At 43.5% G+C, this 20,411-nt stretch overlaps 1 protein-coding gene across 4 annotated transcripts in view; it reads left to right on the forward strand.

The window, feature by feature from the left end:
* tanc2b (tetratricopeptide repeat, ankyrin repeat and coiled-coil containing 2b) overlaps positions 1-20,411 on the forward strand; it is a 159,636-nt gene that overhangs the window by 88,720 nt on the left and 50,505 nt on the right. For 2 of the 4 annotated variants that reach the window (XM_080517324.1, XM_080517325.1), the window contains one exon: positions 19,445-19,593. In XM_080517324.1, the coding sequence (XP_080373450.1) occupies positions 19,445-19,593 (149 nt within the window). Of the gene's footprint in view, positions 1-12,054; positions 12,190-18,984; positions 19,102-19,444; positions 19,594-20,411 lie in introns of those variants that run through there. The other 2 variants (XM_080517327.1, XM_080517326.1) reach the window with 2 other exon arrangements.

A 20,411-nucleotide genomic window follows, 5' to 3' on the forward strand; every position in this document is an offset into this window, starting at 1 on the left:
AATCACAGTGTAGGCTCGAGGACCCGTGAATCAACCAGAGTGTGATAATGTAAGTGTTTTTTTGTGGCGAGCTGGTCTGTTTCGTGCGTCAGCGTGGGTGAGCATTCAATTGTCTTTGAGTGTGTGTGTGCGCGCGTGTGCGTGTGCGTCTAAGCACAAGCTGTGGGCGGCTAATGGTGCTTGTTCTTGTTGTTGCGTGTCTCACTTTTCTTGCAGAGCAGTGTCATATGGAGCATATGGTTGCATAAACGGGCTGAACTTGGTGGAGGATAGTGTCGTCGTTCCCCCCCCACCCCACCCCACCCCACCCCCACCAGCATGCAGTCAGCAGCAGCTTGTTGTTGTATACCAGATTCACCATGTCATGTGCTGGGATGTGGATCCTCCTCCTGGTTCCAGTGCTGCAGGCTTCCTCCTGCCTCCCTCGCCTCTCTCCTTCTCTCTCGGGGGGGGGGACAGCTCGCTCGTGTTTGTGAGCAGAACAAAATGTCTCAATAACACTACCTGCCTGAAAAAAAAAAAAAAACCCGAAAAAGAAACACCACCTCATCAGCAGCTGCTATTCCTGGTCTCAGGTGAATAGCTTTTGATGAGGCGCCTACAGCTGGTTTTCACACCACTTAGTATCACCACCTGGAGAGTGTTTTGACGAGCTTCCTTTGTCAGCTGTCATTCAGCATGCGCTGGGCAAAGATATCGGGGGAACTTCAATTTCCGGGGTGGCTAAGCAGGCATGTTTATTGCCTCTCTAGTGGAGGAATGTTTCCCAGGATTCAGGATCCCTCGTGGGGCTATTTGAAGTTGATGGAGTGGAGGTGATTCAGGTCCCAAACACAATAATAAAGTGCATCCCTCCATGGTTATGTCGCAGGGTGTTTGTTGTTTTGTCTTGCTGAGCGACAGATGTCGGGTGGAAAGTTGTTTTGCCAGAAAATCTAAAGAGAACTCGAGTCCCCGTCTTGTGAAAATGCGTCGGTTTTTGTCATTTCCGTTTCAGAAAAAGTTTTGTGTACGAATGTCCATTTTCAAGGAAATGGGCAGAAACGCTGAAAACGATGTCGATGCCAGACCGTGAGTTAAGTTTTGTTTGTTTTTGTTATGAAGCCACACAGAGAACAATACGCTCTATGCACATTGGGAGTACACAGACTTTCTAATGGACAGATGACCAAGTTGGATTGTTATTGCGAGGACTGTCAACTATAAAACTACAAAGTCAGTCCAAGCACCATTGTCATATCAACACACACCTGAAGGTTTTGCATTTTCATTTGAAATCAGTGCCATGTAAATAGGCCCTTAGACATACACTCAACAGTCTTATAATCTGGGTAAATCCTTGGAGAATAAATGATTCGTAGCCTGTGTTGGTGCCAGTGAGTCCATATTTATTCACAACACATGTCCGTTTAACCTGGCTTTGAATTGTGGGCTTTTATATTGATATGGCCCACTTACCTGTGTATAAACCGTACCCTCCGCAGTCGTCCAGAGTGATATTGATTTATATAATTGCTCAATTTCCCTCCAGTGCAATCCCTTGAGCCTGTGTCCGGCAAATGGCTTGTCGGCCTAAGACGAGTTTTGAAATAAATATGACAGACCGTCTCAAATCCAACCTCCTCGGGTCAGTTTGCAGGCATCACTTAAGCCTGACACGTTGCATGTGAGATGTAACTCGGCTGGACTGATATCCGCTGCTTCTGAAAGTGGCTGTGAAGTTAATTTGTCAGATCGGTTCAGTATTTAGTGTCCGTCTATCTCGCCTTTCAGCCACCAGCGCAGCCATCGGGCCTGTTTTTCCACTCAACTTTGATTACAAAAGCGGCCCGCCGAGCGCCTCTTTCGGTAGGTGGGAACAGTGTGAGCGAGACATGACGCCCTGTTCATAAATCAAGCACTGACGACAGCGCTGGCCTTTAAATCCCTCACCGTTAGTCCAGAAGTTTCGAGCAGGAATTTCATTATAAACAGCAATACTGGACAACTAGCATGTTGTCAACTTGATTTTCCAGACGAAACAGTCTGGCCTGTTTTGTTAGAACCGCCCTGGTGTCCCGGGTTAGAATGTTTTCTGATGAAATGCCGTCGGAGGTAAAATTCATCCTCTTGATCCTCGTTCAGCCCGACTCTTTCAAGTCGGCTTCCAGTATCTACATCAGGTCACAACCTACAATTAGAGATCTCCCCTTAAGCTCTTTGAAACAGCTACAATATTCCCTCTGTTGTTGAGGAACCACCCAGATCGAGCCCACTTCAGCAATTACAGGCCTGGCTGCAATCTGCATGTCTTTGGGAGCATTTTTTCCCCCCCAACTTATTTCTATTTTGGTGGCGCACCGGATTAAGTCTTGCCTTTGAGTTTGTTGAGCCTGGGTTCAGATCCAGGTTACAGCAGGAAGGAGAAGCTGAGTCGACAGTGCAAGATGGAATCCATTGCTGAGGTGAACACTGGGAAACTGGGAAATTAATTAGAATGGCATATACAGTATTGTCAATTATCAAGTTGGTATTTGTGGCCTTTTGATTGTGTATTATTGACGGTCAGAATGGATCAGTACGGTGGGAGTCATTTTTAATCAACATTACACTAAGATGCTCAGTAGGAAATTTGTGACAAGCAAGTAAATGTGTGTACTTTGTCCAGGGGTAAAAATCCTTCAGTGCACCCTTTTACTACTCTGTTAACTGGATTTACTTTGACTTCATGATTGTAGAATTGTCAACAAATGTGCATTGATTGAGTATGGGCTTCTGTTTTAATCACGACAACTTAAACTTTCACTATTTGGCAGTTCCTTAATATTACTGTTTTTCAGCTCACATTAGAGATGTGACAGATTTACTGAGGAAGTACCAAGAGACGGTCACAACTGTTTGAATATTCCTACACAAATGTCATAGACGGATTGAACAGTTGTGTTTATGAGAAATAGACTGTATAGGGTTAAATGTTCCCAACAGTAAATTTACAGATATGGGCCAGTTTTAGTAAATGTTTACTAACAAGCACCCAGTTCTGAAGGTACAAGCCTAGTCCCAAGGTGTTTTATCACATCTTTTTTTAAAGCATCCCACAAATACTTTCCATGTGATGTTTTGCAGACGACAAACAATTCTATGTTGCTGATTTAAATGTCATCCAGCTGCTCTAAATGCAAAAACATGGTGAAATTCCAGAACGGCTTCATCAGATAAAGAAATACGTTAGTACTTTACCTGTTTGCATGTTCTCCCTGAGCGCCATGTGCTTCCTCTGGTTTTCCTCTGTAAAAGAAAAAAAAATGCATTTGAGGTTAATTGGTGACTCTGAGAGTGAGCTGTTGAGGTATAACCTGCCGTCAAACGCAGGCCGCTGGGATTAGCTTCAGCTCCTTGTGACCCTGAATTGGATAAAACTAGAATGAATAGATGGAGAAATATTTAGTCTGTTAGTGCTTCATCATTTTTATGGGCGTGTTTTATTGTCAGCAATAAGCTTTGAATTGTTACTCACTGTTTATCTTATCCTAATTGTAATCCTCTTCTGTGCAGCACACCGAAGGGATTTCTCATGCATCTCCGCACGAGAGCTTTTAAAAACGGAACTTAGTTTTATTATCTTCGTACTTCAGTAGCTCTGAGAGTTTTTTGTTTTTTTGTTTTTGGTCACAGGTAGTTTTATCTAGGTATTTAGCAGAACCTTCTGGCAACAAAAAGCCATAGAGTGGAAAAGAGAAACCCGCAGTGTGCTATTAATAGGAATGATAATGATTTGCTTACAAAACAGAGCAGTGGGTTACATATACCACCTTACTGCTCCCTTCTGCGAATGCTGCCGGTGAAAAGCTGAGCAAACATTTCTCTGTGACATACTCGCACAAATACGCGGGCCTTAAGAATAGAGTGTCGCGTGTGTATACGAGTGTGTGTCCATGCGTATCCAAAGCCTCACGGACTACTGCGCAGGGCCGCACAATGACACCAGCCTGGAGTATTAGCATTCGCCACTTGTCTGTCTGCTGTTAACTTATTTGCTCAGTCATTTCGGGGTGCTGAACCACTACGAACCGTTTGTCCGCATCACAGCTCCGACTTTCTACATTTACACAGTCGGCCTGGTAAACTGTGTCTGTGGGATTACATAAGGGCGACAATTGATTGCAGCTTTTATCAGACGTGAATGTTTTTTGTTGTGGCGTTTATTTTGTGTTGTGCTAAAGATGGCGGACAATTATTAGAAACATCTTAATCAGAAGAACTTTATCCTGGAAGCCAGGATTTGTTATGTAATGTGTTTCCTCATGTTTGGAGTGTTTAATTCAATAGAAGCAGACATTTTTTTCCTCAATGACAAGGGTGTGGTTCTGGAGTGCAGCAGAGCTGAGAGATTATAAATACCCCCACCAGGGGTGGAACTCCTGCTGGGACCGAGGTGAAGGGAAACGGGCTATTATTAAACCACTCTATCAAGTAGTGTTCTTGGCAATGATGCTACTCTCACGTTCCTCGGAGCGCCGTTGTCTTTAACTTACCAGCTTAGCTTTCCATCGCCGAAGTTCACGGTCGGCCCGCCGCGCTCGCCACTGAAGGAGCGAAAGCATGGAGAAAAGAAAAGAAAAAGAAAGCAGTGTCACAAACGCTCAGTGTTAACAATGGCCGCTGTACTCCTGCAAGCTGAGTCATGAGGAATGAAAGGTTTGTGTACTCGATTCGACAGCTGAAGAGAACGTCTGAAGAACACGTGCACAACAATGAATGCGAGGGTTGAAACAGAAGAAAAGTGCAGGGCTGTAAAATCTGTTTAAACTGTGTAAGATCAGCATTGAAGTATGATAAGATTAGAATCCTTTAACTGAGCTGCACAATGATGCTCCTTGACTGAATTTGTGACGTCAACCACATTTTAGGGTCACACGCAGCCCAGTTTCATCTCAAGCGGACCGGACTGATAAAATAGTGCCACAATAACCTTTAAATTGTAAAGTTTTTGGCCACTCCGCAACAGATCGTCAGCCTCATCTACTGTTACATGGACCATGACACACCCTCTTCCTCCTCCTCGTCATCGGTCCAGTTCAGTCTGTTCTTCAACACACCGGAAGTGGAATTATAAAGCTGCATTAAAGATGGATGAGTAATGATTAGCAGGTTTTTATGAAATTGGATTTTTATTCAAAAAGAAATGATCTGTTCAACATTTCAGTTCAAACATTCAAACATCAAACATTCAAATAGTGAAATGTGAAAAACCGATACGATATCGAACATTTCAATAGATGTCCAGCTCAGAATACCGAATGCAAAATCTTGCATATGCGCAGACCTGCTCTCATGTTAATGTAGCTTTGATGACGCTTCCCTTACTGCACTAATCCAGCTCTAATAATTTAATGTGAAATGCCGTATTAACAGGTTTTTTTCTGAGCGTTGGAGAAAGCTCAGCTAATGAGCGTTCTTAGAAAATCAGCCCTTCCCTCGGCCCTCTTAAAATTCTGCCGATGCCTCACCTTGCTCCCCTAATCCTCCCAAGGCGGTAATGATAGATACACATGTGCTCGTGTGCAGACGCGCTCGCACGCATACATAAGACAAGCAGAGGCGGTCTGTCTGACGGATGTGCTGCTGGCGGTCGTTGGTCTGTTCAAGTCAACTGGAGCGGCACAATAATCTCTAATAAACAGTTAAAACAAGCTCAAGTTGTAAACATGCAGCGGCCATAAGTCACATGTGAATTGATTATTCTGAACTGAGCAATTTCTCTGTGCCGTTAATTCCATTCTTTATCAATTCCGTTGGTAAATGTAATTTATGCCCGTGTAAAATTGATGTCAAAGTCATTCTCAACCTTTCTAATTAACAAAGTATTAAAGCGACAAGCTTCTTCTTCCTCCTCTTCTTCTTCTTCCCCTTATTCTACCTCTTCTTCTTCCTCTTCTTCTCCTCATCCTCATCCTTCTCATTCTTCTTCCCATAGAAGGAAGAAAATATATTTATATGAATATAGATGTAGATATTTATATACTTGTATACATACACAAATATAACACAAAAACGTAGTTCAACATGTCTGAAAACGAGTACGATTATTGATTTGGTGATTTATTGAATAAAAATACACATGAAAAATCTTATAAGCATAATTTGCCATTTTTGATATTGTTTGTATATTTTTATTTATTTGTTTATTCAACCACACATATTCAGTGGTGCAAGGAGGGAACGAAGTTCTATTTTTGTTATACTTTCAACCAAATATTTCACATCATGTGAAGAATCTCAGTCGATGGATTAGCTTTTTGATGCCAGATTGATTTTGCGCCGTAGACAAAGAGAAGGTCGATCCGCCAGTCCACTCTCCTGAACTCTGCGTCGTATGACCAGAGCTGGAATGTGTGTAAAAGCCTTTCGCATAGTTGTAAGGTTGTAAGGAATCTGTATCAAGGTCGCTCCATCCCTTTTCATGGGTCACAGCGACGAAGGACAGCCACCACACAGAGGGTCGGGTTGTCAGCCGTCGCAGCGCGTGAAAGCTGGATTCCTCCACTTGACGTGGACGGGAGACCCGGGTCCTGTGGAGTCCATAAAAAGAGCTCCGGTTCGAGGCCGTCGGCCTCCTCTTGCGCTCCCGTCACCTCACCAAGGTGGCCGGGTCTTAGTTTCTGTGCTCTGCTGTTGCCATGGTGACCAGGGCAGCGTGCTCAGGTTGTTTAAAGCGCTGCTTTGGTTGCAGCCGTGTCCTCACCCACATTATTCATGTGTGTGCATCAACGCATGCGTTTGTGTCTTTGTCTGAGTAGATGCCTGAGGTCATTTGAAACCCAGACGATGTTTTGCCGTGTGAGAAATGTCTCTTTTTTTTTTTTTACTTCCTTATCGGTCGCTTATTTGCTCCAAATGAGAAAATGTGCACTGCATGCTGGAGCTCCAATTCATATTCAGATCTTGTAATGTATTTGTTGAAAGCCAGGTTGCGTCTGAGGGAATTGTCATGTTGAAAAGAAGCTTTCCTCTTTCATACGCACAACGCAGAGTGAATCTGAATCACAACATTGACTTTCTTTTCCTTTCTTTCTTTTTTTGCTTGTTTGTTGATAACTTCACCAAAAGGCTGTGCGTATCCATGCTGACAGTTTTGGCAATAGATGTTATCTTTAAAAAAAACAAAAAACAAAAAAAAAAAGTCAAATGTCCCCAAGCTCGTTTCTCGTCACCAGTCCTTCTGTATCCCCACCCCCTTTCTCTCTCTAATCTCACTCGTACACTTGCATACATGCCACATGCATATTCATATTCACACCCTCACATCCAGCGCATGTAACAAATATCTATTTCACGGCCACGTGCATCTGCACACGCAGACAAGATATATTTATTCATAAGCTCATTAGAGGAGTGGATTTGCCTGCTGCCATCCATCACACTGTCACCCATACTCAGCCTGGCACACACTGACAACAGAACTGCAGGAGAGGAGTCCATGGGATTTAGTCTGCTGGAACCGTTGCAGTGGAGGGGATTTGCTCCAATAGACAGTTTCCCTTTGCCATTTTGTAGAGGTGAGATCAAGGAAGCGGCAAACAATAGAAATGCTAATCCTCTTTTTACTGCAGGTTAACCAAAACTTAAGTTTCTGAGGGGTAAATGCATTCAGTCCAGGTACATAATCATGTCTTTTCTATGAATATCTGTTCGGGTTGTTATGAAGGGCCGAGACCAGGGATGTCAAACGCAACAAAATCTCTTTGTTTTAGTGCAACAAAGTAACAAAGTAATCTTTTTTTATCAAACGTGAAATTTTAACACTATTTAAACTATTTACATCTTAAAAGGCATGGATCATCTGACTACATGTAACTGAAAGTCAAAAATATAGTGGGCAAGTTCAATTTATGATCAGAATCACTTGTAGAATCAATTCTAGACATTTTCTTAAATTTGCACATCTATGTAGAAATCCTGATCGCATGAAATGATTCACAACTCAATACAGACTAAAGTGCGCCCCTGGTTGGCAAATAAAAATATAGCAGACAATAATAATAATAATTATTATTATTACAATAATTGTGATGAAAAGCAGCATGGCTTTGATACGCTTCAGTCTCCACTTCTTCTTTATCCCAGCATGTTTTCTCCGCTAATAGAAGCTGTAATATCTTCTTTATAAACGTAACACTCTGCTTTAAATTTGACTTCAGTGAGTAAGATCTCCGATTCAGCAGCAATTTTGTTCTGTGTAATGTTAGCTATGTTTGTTAGCATAATAAGTACACACAAACTAAGTTCAGCATATTAAGAAAAACAATTAAAAAAAAGCCACCCTGTAAGCCATATTAGTTTTCATTTGACCTCCAGCAGCCCTCAGGATGGCTTATTACGGAGCCTTTCGTGGTGAATTTAAAAGATTTAAAATGTAAACATTGTGTAGTATCGCCATGTTCTGCTGCATTCCTCAACATCTTTTTCCATTTTTTCCGCTGAATGTGAAGAGTTCTTCTCTCCTTCAGATCCATATTAATTGACCGGGTTTGGCTGCTTATTAAATTGCCTGTGAGGCAAAGCAGATGATCACAGCTCTGCACAAGTTGTGCATTCGAGCACAGGTTTAATGAACAGGCATAATCACCACACCATTTGTGACCAGTTTGTTGTAACAAATGACACTTAATTTCAAAGGACAGGAGATTTATTATGGTTTATTTAGCAGTTACTTATCCGAGTCATTTTATTGCCTTTTTTTTTTTCTTCAGTGTTGCAGTTGGAGCAGGATTTTTCTTTGTTTTTCCTACCATTTCTTCTTTCAATCCTTCCTTTTAATGTCATAAGTATATTTAGTGATTTGAACCTGTACTTTTCGCAGCCTGACTCGTAAATCGGTGACCAAATAGACGGTAGCAGTCAGCCCGTCGGCCTAACGGAATAGAGGAGGGTCTTTATCAGAGCTGCTGTCATGGAGTTGATCCAGTCCTGGATAACTCTCATCCCTCCCCTCTTCTGGCTGTCACTTTCAGAGTCTCACTCTGGCATCTGCGCTGGCTCTTTTCCTAGATTCGGTCAATTAGCGGAGTCCTCTCCAGACCACACCAACAGAGTCTTAATGCAGCACGTAGATCTGAAGCACTACTTTACTCCCGCTGCCAAGGAGCATTTGTTTTTGTTTGTTGGACTTTGCGTTTGTTTGCGAGCAGAATTTCTCAAATCTTGTCAACAGATTGCATTGAATCGGAGCAAAATGAGACGAGGAGATGAGGAATGAGTCATTAGTGGGTTTTTTTTTTTTTGGGTGCCGATCTGGATCAAAGTGCCAACCTTCTCTGCGACTGAATGTTGGGTTGTTTTCCTTAAACTTTTTGTTATGAGTTTTCTTGCTATTTATATATGAAGTGTGATTCATGATGAAAGTTCTTCATGTTTTTGTTTTAATTAATGTACTTCAGAACCAAAAGCTTCCCATGATAAATGACACAGGTGAGACTATGGATAAGGCTCACTATAGCTTCTTTAAAAACTTTCAACTCGCAAGCAGGATTGTTATTTAAATGTTAAAATTCCATTTATTTGATGTATTTCAATTCCTGCTTCATGCATATTGGCATCTACAGCTGTTGTGAATAGTTCTTCTGCACATGCTCAGTAGATGGACAATAAAAACCACGGTTTCCTCCCTCATGTCATGACTCCCAGTCCATATTCTCCTGGGGATCGGTAGTTGGGAGTCACTGGAAAAACAGTCCAACCTCGTCGTCTGTCCATACGAATATCTGTTTCTACCGTTGCCATGTAAGCCAACGTTGTTTTCAAAAGGTTGATGTATAAAAACAAAACCTTTCTGAAACGAAAACGCCAAAAAAAATATTTTCACTTGAAAACTATAATCAGGGATCATAAGCAGAGTTTTGATATTCTAGCATAAATACCATGTGTGAATCTCTACCTTTTAAATATACATATGCAAGTGCATGTACATAGTTTTAATGTCAAATTTCACAGACAATCGGTGGAATAGAAAAGTGGCTGTTTGAGTGATATTTTTTCAAGCTACTTTGTGCTTCTCGTTTCAAATTTGCACCATTTAATTTATCAAAGACTGCATGTGGTGAGTTGAATTTGCTCCATTAGTAACATAATCTGGTTAATTTTTAGCTTTAGCTGGGTTTTTTCCTCTATATTAGTAACATTATGTTCAACAGACACATTTTCTCCACAGTCAGGAGTCCTAATCTCTTTTTGATTAAAAAAAAACAAACAAAATAGAATTGTTTTTGGCTTGATACATGCTATAAATCCACCAGCAGTCACACCAAATGATCAGCTTTTCTTTGTGATATCGTTCACCTTGTCTCACATGAAAGTAGTTCTGATAAAGAATACAAATAAGCGCGTAATTCTGCATGCTCAAAATGCATTTTCCTTGCATATTGAATAAAAATAACTCACCTGCAAACTGGATGGAACAATGTTAAATAAAGTCTTCACAACAGGTGCTTTTTCTTACTTCGTTTTCATCCCCTGCCTTGAAAACATCCCGTCTTCTCCTGCAGCCTTGTTTAACACTCCTAATACTTCCTGTGCTTTCCGTTATCCTGATCATGAACAGGATGTGATCAACTTTGCATCGACCTCAGTCTGCAGCCAAGCCGTGTGCTTTGCAGTTGGACAAAAAAAAAAAAAAAATTCTCAACTCGAGACATTAGACAACTCGCATACATTACACTGACATCAGCCGTAACATGAACCCAAGATTAAGAAAAAAGAGGTAAGAGCCTGTTCTTGTTTTTGCCTACATATGTTCCAACGGCTGCTCGCAACTTCCCGATCGCTGCACACGAGTCGAGCTTCGGACATGTGTGCTCACCCATGATATGAGTGGTTAACAGTGGCAGCATAAAGTACTAATCTATTTTAAACCCTTATTTAACCAGATTAGCTAATTAAGAGTAAATTATGCTTAGCTGCTTGTCCGTCCCGAGCCCCCGCAAGTGCAAGAAAGATAAAGCAAATGAGCCCGACTCAGAGTTTAGCAGATACGAGCTGCATTTCTATGCACTGAAGAAAATCTTATGAATATGTTCAGGTTTACAGATTTATTTGTATATAATTGAGAAGGGTACTTCCGTGATACTCAATTATCAAGTGTTGGACCACTTCAAACGTGTTTACATTTTCTGTTTCAGAAAAGTTTCACGTTCACACGGAAACGGCAGAAACGCTGAAAACGATTTAGTTTTCACGTTGGCCAACTAGTGGAGGCTATTGATTGCGAGTCATGATACTCTGGAGAAGACATTGTTGTTATTGTTCATCTACTTGTGCAAGAAGCATTTGCTGCGTCGGTGGCGCGCATGACCAGTGGCAGGGTTTCTGAAGAGGAGAGTCGGAGCATTTTCAAAAAGTTCCACTTTGGGAGCCGTTTCACTTGTCGACAACATGCCCACGAAGTTGTTCCGCGAATTAAACAGTTGCACTTGAATAAAAGCTTATCATTGTATGGCGTCTCCTGCAAAAGCTTCATTGTGAGTTGCCGTCCTCCTTGATGTACCTTTCAGACTTCTATATGCGCTCGTCACGATGTCAGATTGCTCGGCTGATGCAATCGGCTCGCCGTGACCGTGATTTGAGGAAACGATCGTGTCACAAGCGCCACCCTCGTCTCTCTCTCGCTCTCTCTCACTCGCTCTCTCGCTCACTCTCTCGCTTGCTCTCTGACTTACGCGTGGATGACATTGATGAGTTCAGTGCGAGGACATTCCCAAAGTGGACCTCATTTGCATTTTTTGACGCGATAAACAATAGTGCCGACGAAAACTGCTTTCCCTGTGTTGATGCTGTGTTGATAGGCTTCTTCTCGGTGAGCAAAATAGAGCCGCACGAAGGAAGCCGTCATGTTGCTGCTGCGCGCCAGCGTGCCCACGCCGCTCGGGCTTCAACTGTATCCAGGATGTTTTCATTATATCAGTGTGCTGCTTCAAGTTCATAAGCTCTCTGTCTTCCTCCCTCTCTGTCCCGTCACTTGTCACTCCTGTCCGTCTCCTCTCTCTCTCTCCTTCCATCCCTCTCTATATGTGTGTGTCGTGTGCTTTCTGCTCCCAGCACCTCTGCGGAAAGCAAAGTTTGTGGAGAGCCCTCGCATTCCACACTCAGAGCTTGGCTCCCCTACATATTCCTCCACTTCTGCCAAGAATCCAGACCTGGACTCGTACTGCCCTGGTAAGTTTTTGGGGTTTTTTTGGGGGGCCAACTCATCCCTCATTTAGTTTTTGCATGTTGGTTCCTGTCTGTGAGTGTACAGTTGAGAGGTGCGAAGAGAAAACGACGGTGAGGAGTTTGTGTGCCGTGGCATCCTCCTCCCCTCTCCGTCTCTAATCCTCCCTCGCTGCTCCCCCACTCCGCTCTGCTCCTTGCATGCAGAGCTTGTTTAGGTGCTGCCGCTGTTTTCTGCGAACCTCACAGCCGGCTTTTGCTTGGTAATCCTCCGGACAGTCCCGATCTCCCTCATCCTCCCCCCCCCCCCCCCCCCCCACCCCTCCCTCTTCACTCCGCCCTTGTCGCTCCGTTCCTCGCCCAGGGGAGGACATTAAAGCGGGTCACTCAAGGATCATTGATCTGCCAAGATTTGGTTGTGCTGTATCTGCTTTCTTATCTCGCCTCTCCTTTTCCTGTTGCCACTGAGAAATGCTTTGTTGGCTTCCTGTCCTGTCTTGTTGGCTCGACTTCGGGCGGCTGTTTGGACTTCCCAGCAGAGCAGGACCCCCGGGCTGGATGAAGACATGAGAGAAATAGTGACGGGGGGCCTGGAGGCTTAACGGGTCTGATATCTTTTTTTTTAGGAGGAAAGATGGTTGAGAGAGCGATACCTGCCGTCTCCATCTGTCAGCCTTTTCTGCTGAATTTCTGCTCAATGGGAATTCTAAGTAGGTGATATACGTCAGATTAACATTCCATTGTTTTTGCTTTATCGTTTCAATCTGAATAATTCTTGAGCGTCTTGTCTTGCTTTTGCAAATGAGTTCATCCGAAGCGCTCCGGGCGACGTTTGAGGGGTTGAAGCGGGGAACATTTAGGAACAGCTTGAACTCGAGAGGAGCCGGGAGGACGAGGATGAGTCCTCCGCGGTACGGACTCGTGCCTCCCAGGTGGACAGATGGACTTCTTAGCTCTTAACAAGGGCTCTCCGGCGCGCGTAGCAGCAGGGTGGTGACTTAAACATCTGATGGCATGCCAGTCGGTCCACACTCGTCTCTCGCCTGCAGCAAGCCGGGCGGATCAGCTGATTTTTACGGCCCGCAAAGACATTTGTGGTCTCGTAAATATGCTCTGTGAATTTTTTTTGCGAGATAGGTTGTGTAATTCACTGCTCTGTACATCACAGAGTGAAAGCTTTCCGAGTGATGTTCGAACCTTCTTCCAGTAAATCTGTAGGCTTGCACAGTCGTGGCATATGTAAATGTATAGAGCAGTGTTCACGTGTCGAGCATCTGGATCACATTCAGTGCTTCCTTCTTCCATTTGGAATGATTTTCATCGTCAATATGAATGTACTCAATTATTTTTTATTGGTAAAAGAGGAAAAGTGACATTTGCATGTGTAATTGCATGCTTTTTTTTTTTTTAAATGTGCCATTGATTGGCTGACTACTTATGCAGACTGTGTACCAATTATATAAAATGATATGTAGCAGACACTCAGGGCATCATCATGCCTGCAAAAAAAATTATAAAAGTACACAAAAATGTCTGGTTTAAATCGTCTGTGCAGTTTTTGGCAAAGCATACTAAGAAAACACATTAATCTTAAAGTATAATTATTTATGATTTTTTTTTTTGGATACCAAGGTTATTCTGTGGGTACTAAAGACACAAAACTGTCACCAGCTGAATAAAACAGTCCATGGCTCAGACTATAGTTCAGTTCTGACATCAATTGTGAGCTGTACGTTTTTGCAGAAAATGATGTCAGTGAGATGAGACAAGTTGAACAGAATAGAAATACTTAGTCAATCTCAGAGGGAAATCCTTTAAAGGATGAGGTCCCGCCGAGATATAATCCAATGTCCTGTTATGTCTCAACACCATAAAACATAGAAACATTGGCAATTTCCATATTCAAATGTTATATTTTGTTATATATGACTTTGCTGTTACGTATCGGTGCTTTGATGTAAATTTTTATTCATACTTGCGTTTCTCCCGACGCTCTAAAATAAGTGTGAAAACACCTTGTTTTCAGTCGACAGCCATTCTGCAAATTCATTTTTACCTTGAGTGCACATCAATCACTGTCATCGCCTCTTGATGCGTTCTTCACTTTCAGGCTTGTTTTTCTTTCTTTTTTCCTGTTTAAATGATGATGGCTGGTTTGTGTTTTTTCATGCAAATGTGACAAGTAGATGGGAAGATATAGAAACAGACGAAACAGCGTGAGCTGCTCGAACTAAACCAAACGCATACGTCCTTTAAAGAAAAGACTTGCGTTTGCATGGCAACATTTAGAAAACGGTGTCCATTTATATAGAAACAGAGAAAACACTGAAAACTGTGTAGTTGGCACGTGAGGCCACGAGTTGGCGCTGTTGGCAGTTTTTGTAATGAACCCACACGCACATGCACGTAGAGAACAATACTCTATAAACATTAACAATATGAGAACATGGACATTCTAGTGGACAGACAACCAAGTGGGATTGTTATTACGGTGACTGTCAACTATAAAACTACAAAGTCCCAGGAGAATATGGACTGTGAGTCCTGACACGACGGAAGAAAACATTGTTGTTATAGTCCATCGACTCACACATTATGCAGAAGAACTACGATTGTGGTGCAAATGAACCGTCAAAGCCTTTCAGAAAAGTTGTGTTTTCCTCCGTTTCCATGGAGACAGAGTTGGAGTGTTTTCCGAAAGTTTCACCGTTTTGAAAAAGTTGCATTTTCAGTGTCTCCGAGCATGGTTGTTATGTAAACGGACACCCAAAACGTGACAAGATTATTTTCCCTTGTAATGACAGAATGGGCAAAATATATAACTTCACCCACAAAGCTCAAACTCCAACAAAGTGAGGCGAGAGTGCAAACCACTGCTCCACTATGCCCTCTGACAAATGTAGCTCACATGCAAACACGTATTAACATTGCAACAGATCTGTGATTTGCATAGTTTCACGTGTCTCGGTGTTGTGTTGTGGATTTGGTGAGAGTTAATTCAGGCAAACACACTAAATGTTGTGCGTTATACCTTCACCTGCTTCTATAAATACCACGTCTCCATCCTGCCCGGTCCCCCTCCGTGCAGCACACATGCTTTTTCCTCCTCGCTCGGTGCGTGAGGGCAGATCTGTGGACGGCCGGGCCAGAAGCAGATGCGCTCACACAGGGGGAAAAAAAGAAAGGAGAAAAAGAAAAAAAAACACACACATTCCTAGCTTTCGCGCAAAGATAGTTGCCATAGCAACCATCTGTCTCCTTCACAGCTAAAGGAATCCAGTGGAGAAAATCCTGCGTGTGTGAGTGTGTGTATATGTTGTGTTTCAGAAAAATGAGAGGTGTGTTTTGTTTTGTTTTTTAACCTTCATATTTACATTTTTCGGTTCAGGACCTCATTGTGTCACTCTGATTGGGGGGGGGGACGTTTTGAAGTTCACGAAGGCTCGTGTGATTTTACTCCGTGCCACTTTGAAGGCTTGTTTGTTTTAACTGGTTTCAGCAAAGAGGCTGCATGTATGATTGTCATAATTTGTGTTTAGAGAACAAAAGGTGCAACTATAAATAGAGAGGAACATGCAACCCTTGCATTTGTGATAATGAACGTATCCTCTTTGATAGCAGCTTGTTAGTCGTGGTGCGCACAGGGATATTCAGCCTGAAGATAAATTCAGCAATCTGACATTTAGGTGTAGATTGACAGCAACTTGATGGCAGTTTAGTAGTGGGGCCAGGCCACATGTTTGACCTTGTTGATGTTTGTAGTTTAAGGATGTACAAAGGGATTGCCTCTGTTTACCTGAAGGGAGTGACGGGGCTAAAAAAAAAAAAAAAAAAAAAAAAGGATTAGAGATTTTGCTCCCACATCAAAAAGAAACGTAAACAAACAGCTCTGGGTTCTCCAACAGCTGACTCCAACTGAGCACCAACCAGAGAGAAAGAATAGAGCTGAAAAACCAGGCGTGGAAGGAGACAAAGACACGAGTGAGAGAACATCAAGGGAGACAGACAGAGGCACTGTTTGATCATGGTCACGGCCACAACCCCCCCCCCCCCAGAAGCAGTTGACTAATCACTGCTAATGTATTCACTGCTTACTACGTCCAGTTGTCAACTGGGAAGCCCTCCCTGCCCCAAGGTCCACACACGCAGGCACATAAAGGCAACAGCTAGAAGATACTTGCTGCTTATATACTGAGTGATGAAAGCAGGGGGGGGGGGGGGGGGGGTGTAGATACAGGGGGGTGAGGGGAATGAAAATGTCTGGAAATCAGATGAAACGCATCTTGAAACACAGGGATTCAAACTGATGTAATAAATGCAATTGAGATAAAATGGAATGTAATGTTCTGGTTACAGAGACTTCCTCAGTGATATATTTCATCTCAAAAAACATTAAATATCCAGCAGTCAAACAAAATGGAGTTGAGAAATAATGCAGGCGAGACGATTATTCAGTGCTTTTCTGCGCCGTTCCCCTGGCGATGTAGCTTCAATCAGTATGGATAGATAATAAAAAAAATAATTCAGGTAGGAGACGGCCTCGAACAAAGGGCCCATGCCTTCCTTCCCACCCTGCTTATATACACACGAGTCAGCGAGGACAGTTTCCTGTAATCTTCTGGTATTGATAGCAGCGCATCTCAGCCGTCCCCCTGTGATATTAGCCGTTAAACAGGTAGGACTGTAATTCCATCTACCTTCATCTTCTCCACCACTGCAGTCGTTCTCCAGGGATCCTGCGACCTTGAAGCCCACGTCGGTGTAATCCACATGGATGACTGAGCCCCATATGTGCACGGCTTTACGAAGTAGCATGTTACCAAACGTAGTGATGAATCTAGATTATTAGTCATGAAAATATGTCGGCACCGAGGTTTCAATTATAATCCGAAGGAGCAGCAGGTTGCATTGACTCGACGTAAAAAGGTAGTGGCTGCGTAGACACTTCTTCGTAATGCCGGTGTCCAAGGCTCTCAAGTGAAAACACAGCTTTTTGAAAATGCTGCGACTTTGTCGTGACGAACGCAAAGGAAAATGGAACGTTCTGAAGACGCTCGGACTCTTGTCTCTGTGGAAACGGTGGAAACGCTGCTACCATGCATACGCGTCACAACCATTGTAAATAGATCTGCACATGCTCAGTCGATGTACAATAAGAACAATTGTGTTTGTGTGGCTTCATTACAAAAACAAACAGCAGCGCCCACTCATGGCCCAACATGCTTACTGCATCGTTTTCAGCATTTCTGTGTAAACGTGCATCGTTTTCAAAACACTGACATGGAAACACAGCACTTTTTCTGTAATGAAACACTAAAACTGAAACATCGTCATGTAAACGGGGGCCTAAATTGGCAATGGTTTGTTTGGTATACAAGGCAGAACTAGCTGAATCTTTTGTTGACGTTTATGTTCCTGTTGCTGATTGAAACGGGACATTTGTTGACACTTTGTGGTTTGGAGAAAGATCTCACATTTGTCTTTAATGCAGAGAGACGTGTTTTGATCTGCAGACAGATGAAGATAAAACATTCTCGGGGAAATGCGTTGACACGTGATTGCCACACATTTTTTGTGGTTTTCTTGGGGGGGGGGGGGGGGGTTGGGGGGAGGGTGTGGAGTAATTGTACTACCACAGTAATGACTTCCACATGGCTCAGTACCAGTATCCATTTTATCAAGACTTGTTTGAGACCAAACGTGAGCCGTGATTAGCTCATTATTGGTTGCTGCTGTGTGTTTTTACTGGAGCTCCGCAGTGTGTCATCCCCACTCGATTCAAAGGTTTTTTTTCCCTCTCCTCCTTCAGAAGGTGTCTGTCTTCCTTACTTGCTTGGAGGGAGTTGGAGTCAATCTAATGAGGATCCTGACAGCGCGCTGCCTTTTTTCGTCCATGAGCGAATGGCGAGGGGAGCCGGGGCTTTAGATTGCCTGTCTGTCTGTCCGTCTTTGAGCTGACGAGTGCGAGGCCACAGGCTTTAGACAAGCTGTCCGTCTTCAGAGAGCCGCTGCGGCGGCTGGGACTGTCTAATGGCTGTCAGTCAGGACTTAAGTGTAGCTACCTGCCCGACTGGTTCGACCTGCCTTGCAGGTAAAGCGTGAGAAAAAACGAAAAAAAAAAACAAAAACGTGGGGCTATGCCACTAGCTGTTTATTTAAGCTTGCTGTTGGTTTCACTGTCATTAATCTCCAAGCCAATTCAGAGCCTCATACATCCAATTACAGCTGTTTGTATTTCGCCAGTGGTCGCCCTTGTTCTGACCAGCAGGGTGAGTAATTAACAAACCTTCAGCTCCGAGACGGCCACTCCAGTGAATATAGTGGAATTCAATTGAAGGCGGTATTAACAGGCACCTCTGGGGCATCATGGCCGGGTGTTATTGAATAACATGAGACCACCGGTGAGGGTTTGTTTTGGGTGGAGAGCAACCAGGCAACATGAGGTTATTAAGTGTGTGTATGTGTGTGTCTGTGTGTGTGTCTGTGGTTTTTGATCATCTGATCATCACACAGAGTCTCCCTGTTGTTTTCTTTGCCTCCTTTTAGTGCTGGAAGCTTCTGTAAACAGGATAGAGATGTAGATACACACACCCGCTTTGTTGTGAGAGGTCTGTCTCTCTCTCTCTCTCTCTCTCTCTCTGTCTCTCTCTCTCTCTCGCACATACACACCAGGTAAATAGGCGGATCTCATTACGTCACAGGAGCCGTGGTGCGGAAGGTGCTTCAGTCAGAGTGTAGAAAGCTTCTGCTCGACAGTTTTGAAAAGGACTGGGGTTTTTTTTTCTTCCTGCTGGTTGAGGCTGTAGGGATTTTTTTGGTGGGGGGAGTTTATGTAAAGACGACGCCTCGACCAAAATGTTGAGCTGCTGCTGAGGAATGTGTCTGTAATACGCAGCTCTGAGCTCCGGGGAAACTCAGGTAGGGTGTTTGATTTCTCCTGCCTGAGCACAGGTGCTGTGTATCCTGTGTCCGGCTCCACTATGTGGTTTCATGCAAAGCGAGCGCAGCAGATCCACTGTGCGCTCAGTCTTTGCCGTTGAAGCATTTGTTGACATGAAATACTGCTTTTTAAAGGGTGCTTTTTCTCTCTCTCTCTCTCTCTCTCTCTCGCTCTCTCTCTCTCTCTCTCTCTCGCTCTCTCTCTCTCTCTCTCTCTCTCTCTCTCTTCAAATTCAGCAGCCTGCTGCTCTGTTTCTGCCCACCACTGACACACATTCGTTCTCTCCTTCCTCCTCTTCCTCCCACCCCTCCGCCTCTGCAGGGGAGTCAAGCCAGGAGCTGGGCCCTCCTCCGTCGGTGGATGAGGCAGCCAACACATTGATGACGCGCCTGGGTTTCCTTCTGGGAGACAAAGTGAGTGAGGGGCCAGCCGGTACCCAGTACAGCATGGAGGAACCCGAGGCAAGACAGGTAACGTCCTCCATAATCAACCCCCCCCCCCAACTGCAACCAATTCTGCTTTAGGGATGTGATTGCGAGTCTCATTTTCTTTTAAATTCCTTTCAAAGCAAAAGAAGTCCAGACAAACTAAATTAACTTTTGAACTCTCTCAAGGAGATTCAGTCTCGTACACAAAAACCCTCTTTCTAATGCACACACAGTAAGTTTGAAGGTCAAACAATGTCTGCAACAAAATGCACTCTACAAATGTTCCATTCACTGCCGTTGACAGAGGGAATGTAAATCTAATTGTCTTGTTGGTTCTGTGGTTTTGACACATTTCGGTTGCCAGAGATTGCGCTCGTGAACTTGAACAAACAACGCAGCCGTCTGATTCGATCTGTTTTGACATTTATCTGCGTAATATTCTTGTTTACATTTGCTTTTGACAGATCTTTGGAAGTCAGGATAGCCAGATCAAAAGGCTCCTCGGTAAATTGCCCTCAGACACCGCAGCGCTCTGAATTCACAATTCTTTCAGAGCCTTTTCATCCATTATCAAATATTCATCCTTCTAATGAACAAATACTCTTAATTTTCTTCTCAAACTTTGCTGCTTGAAAGCGAGCGTCTCCAATTGACACTCGGCGGTCGGACTTTTCACTTCCTCTCCCGCACCGTGCCTATAGTACCTGGGAATTTGGCAGTTGAGCTACAAACAGCCCTTGGCACACGGTGCCGGCTCTAAGCTCCGCTGCTAATGCTCTGGTTCCTCTGTGTAAATCTGATTTGACAGGTATGAATTTTCCAAACTGTACAAGAAAAACATTTGCAGTGGAGAGACTGAG

The sequence above is a fragment of the Blennius ocellaris genome (genome assembly GCF_963422515.1).
Source record: "Blennius ocellaris genome assembly, chromosome: 21".
Classification (NCBI taxonomy): domain Eukaryota; kingdom Metazoa; phylum Chordata; class Actinopteri; order Blenniiformes; family Blenniidae; genus Blennius; species Blennius ocellaris.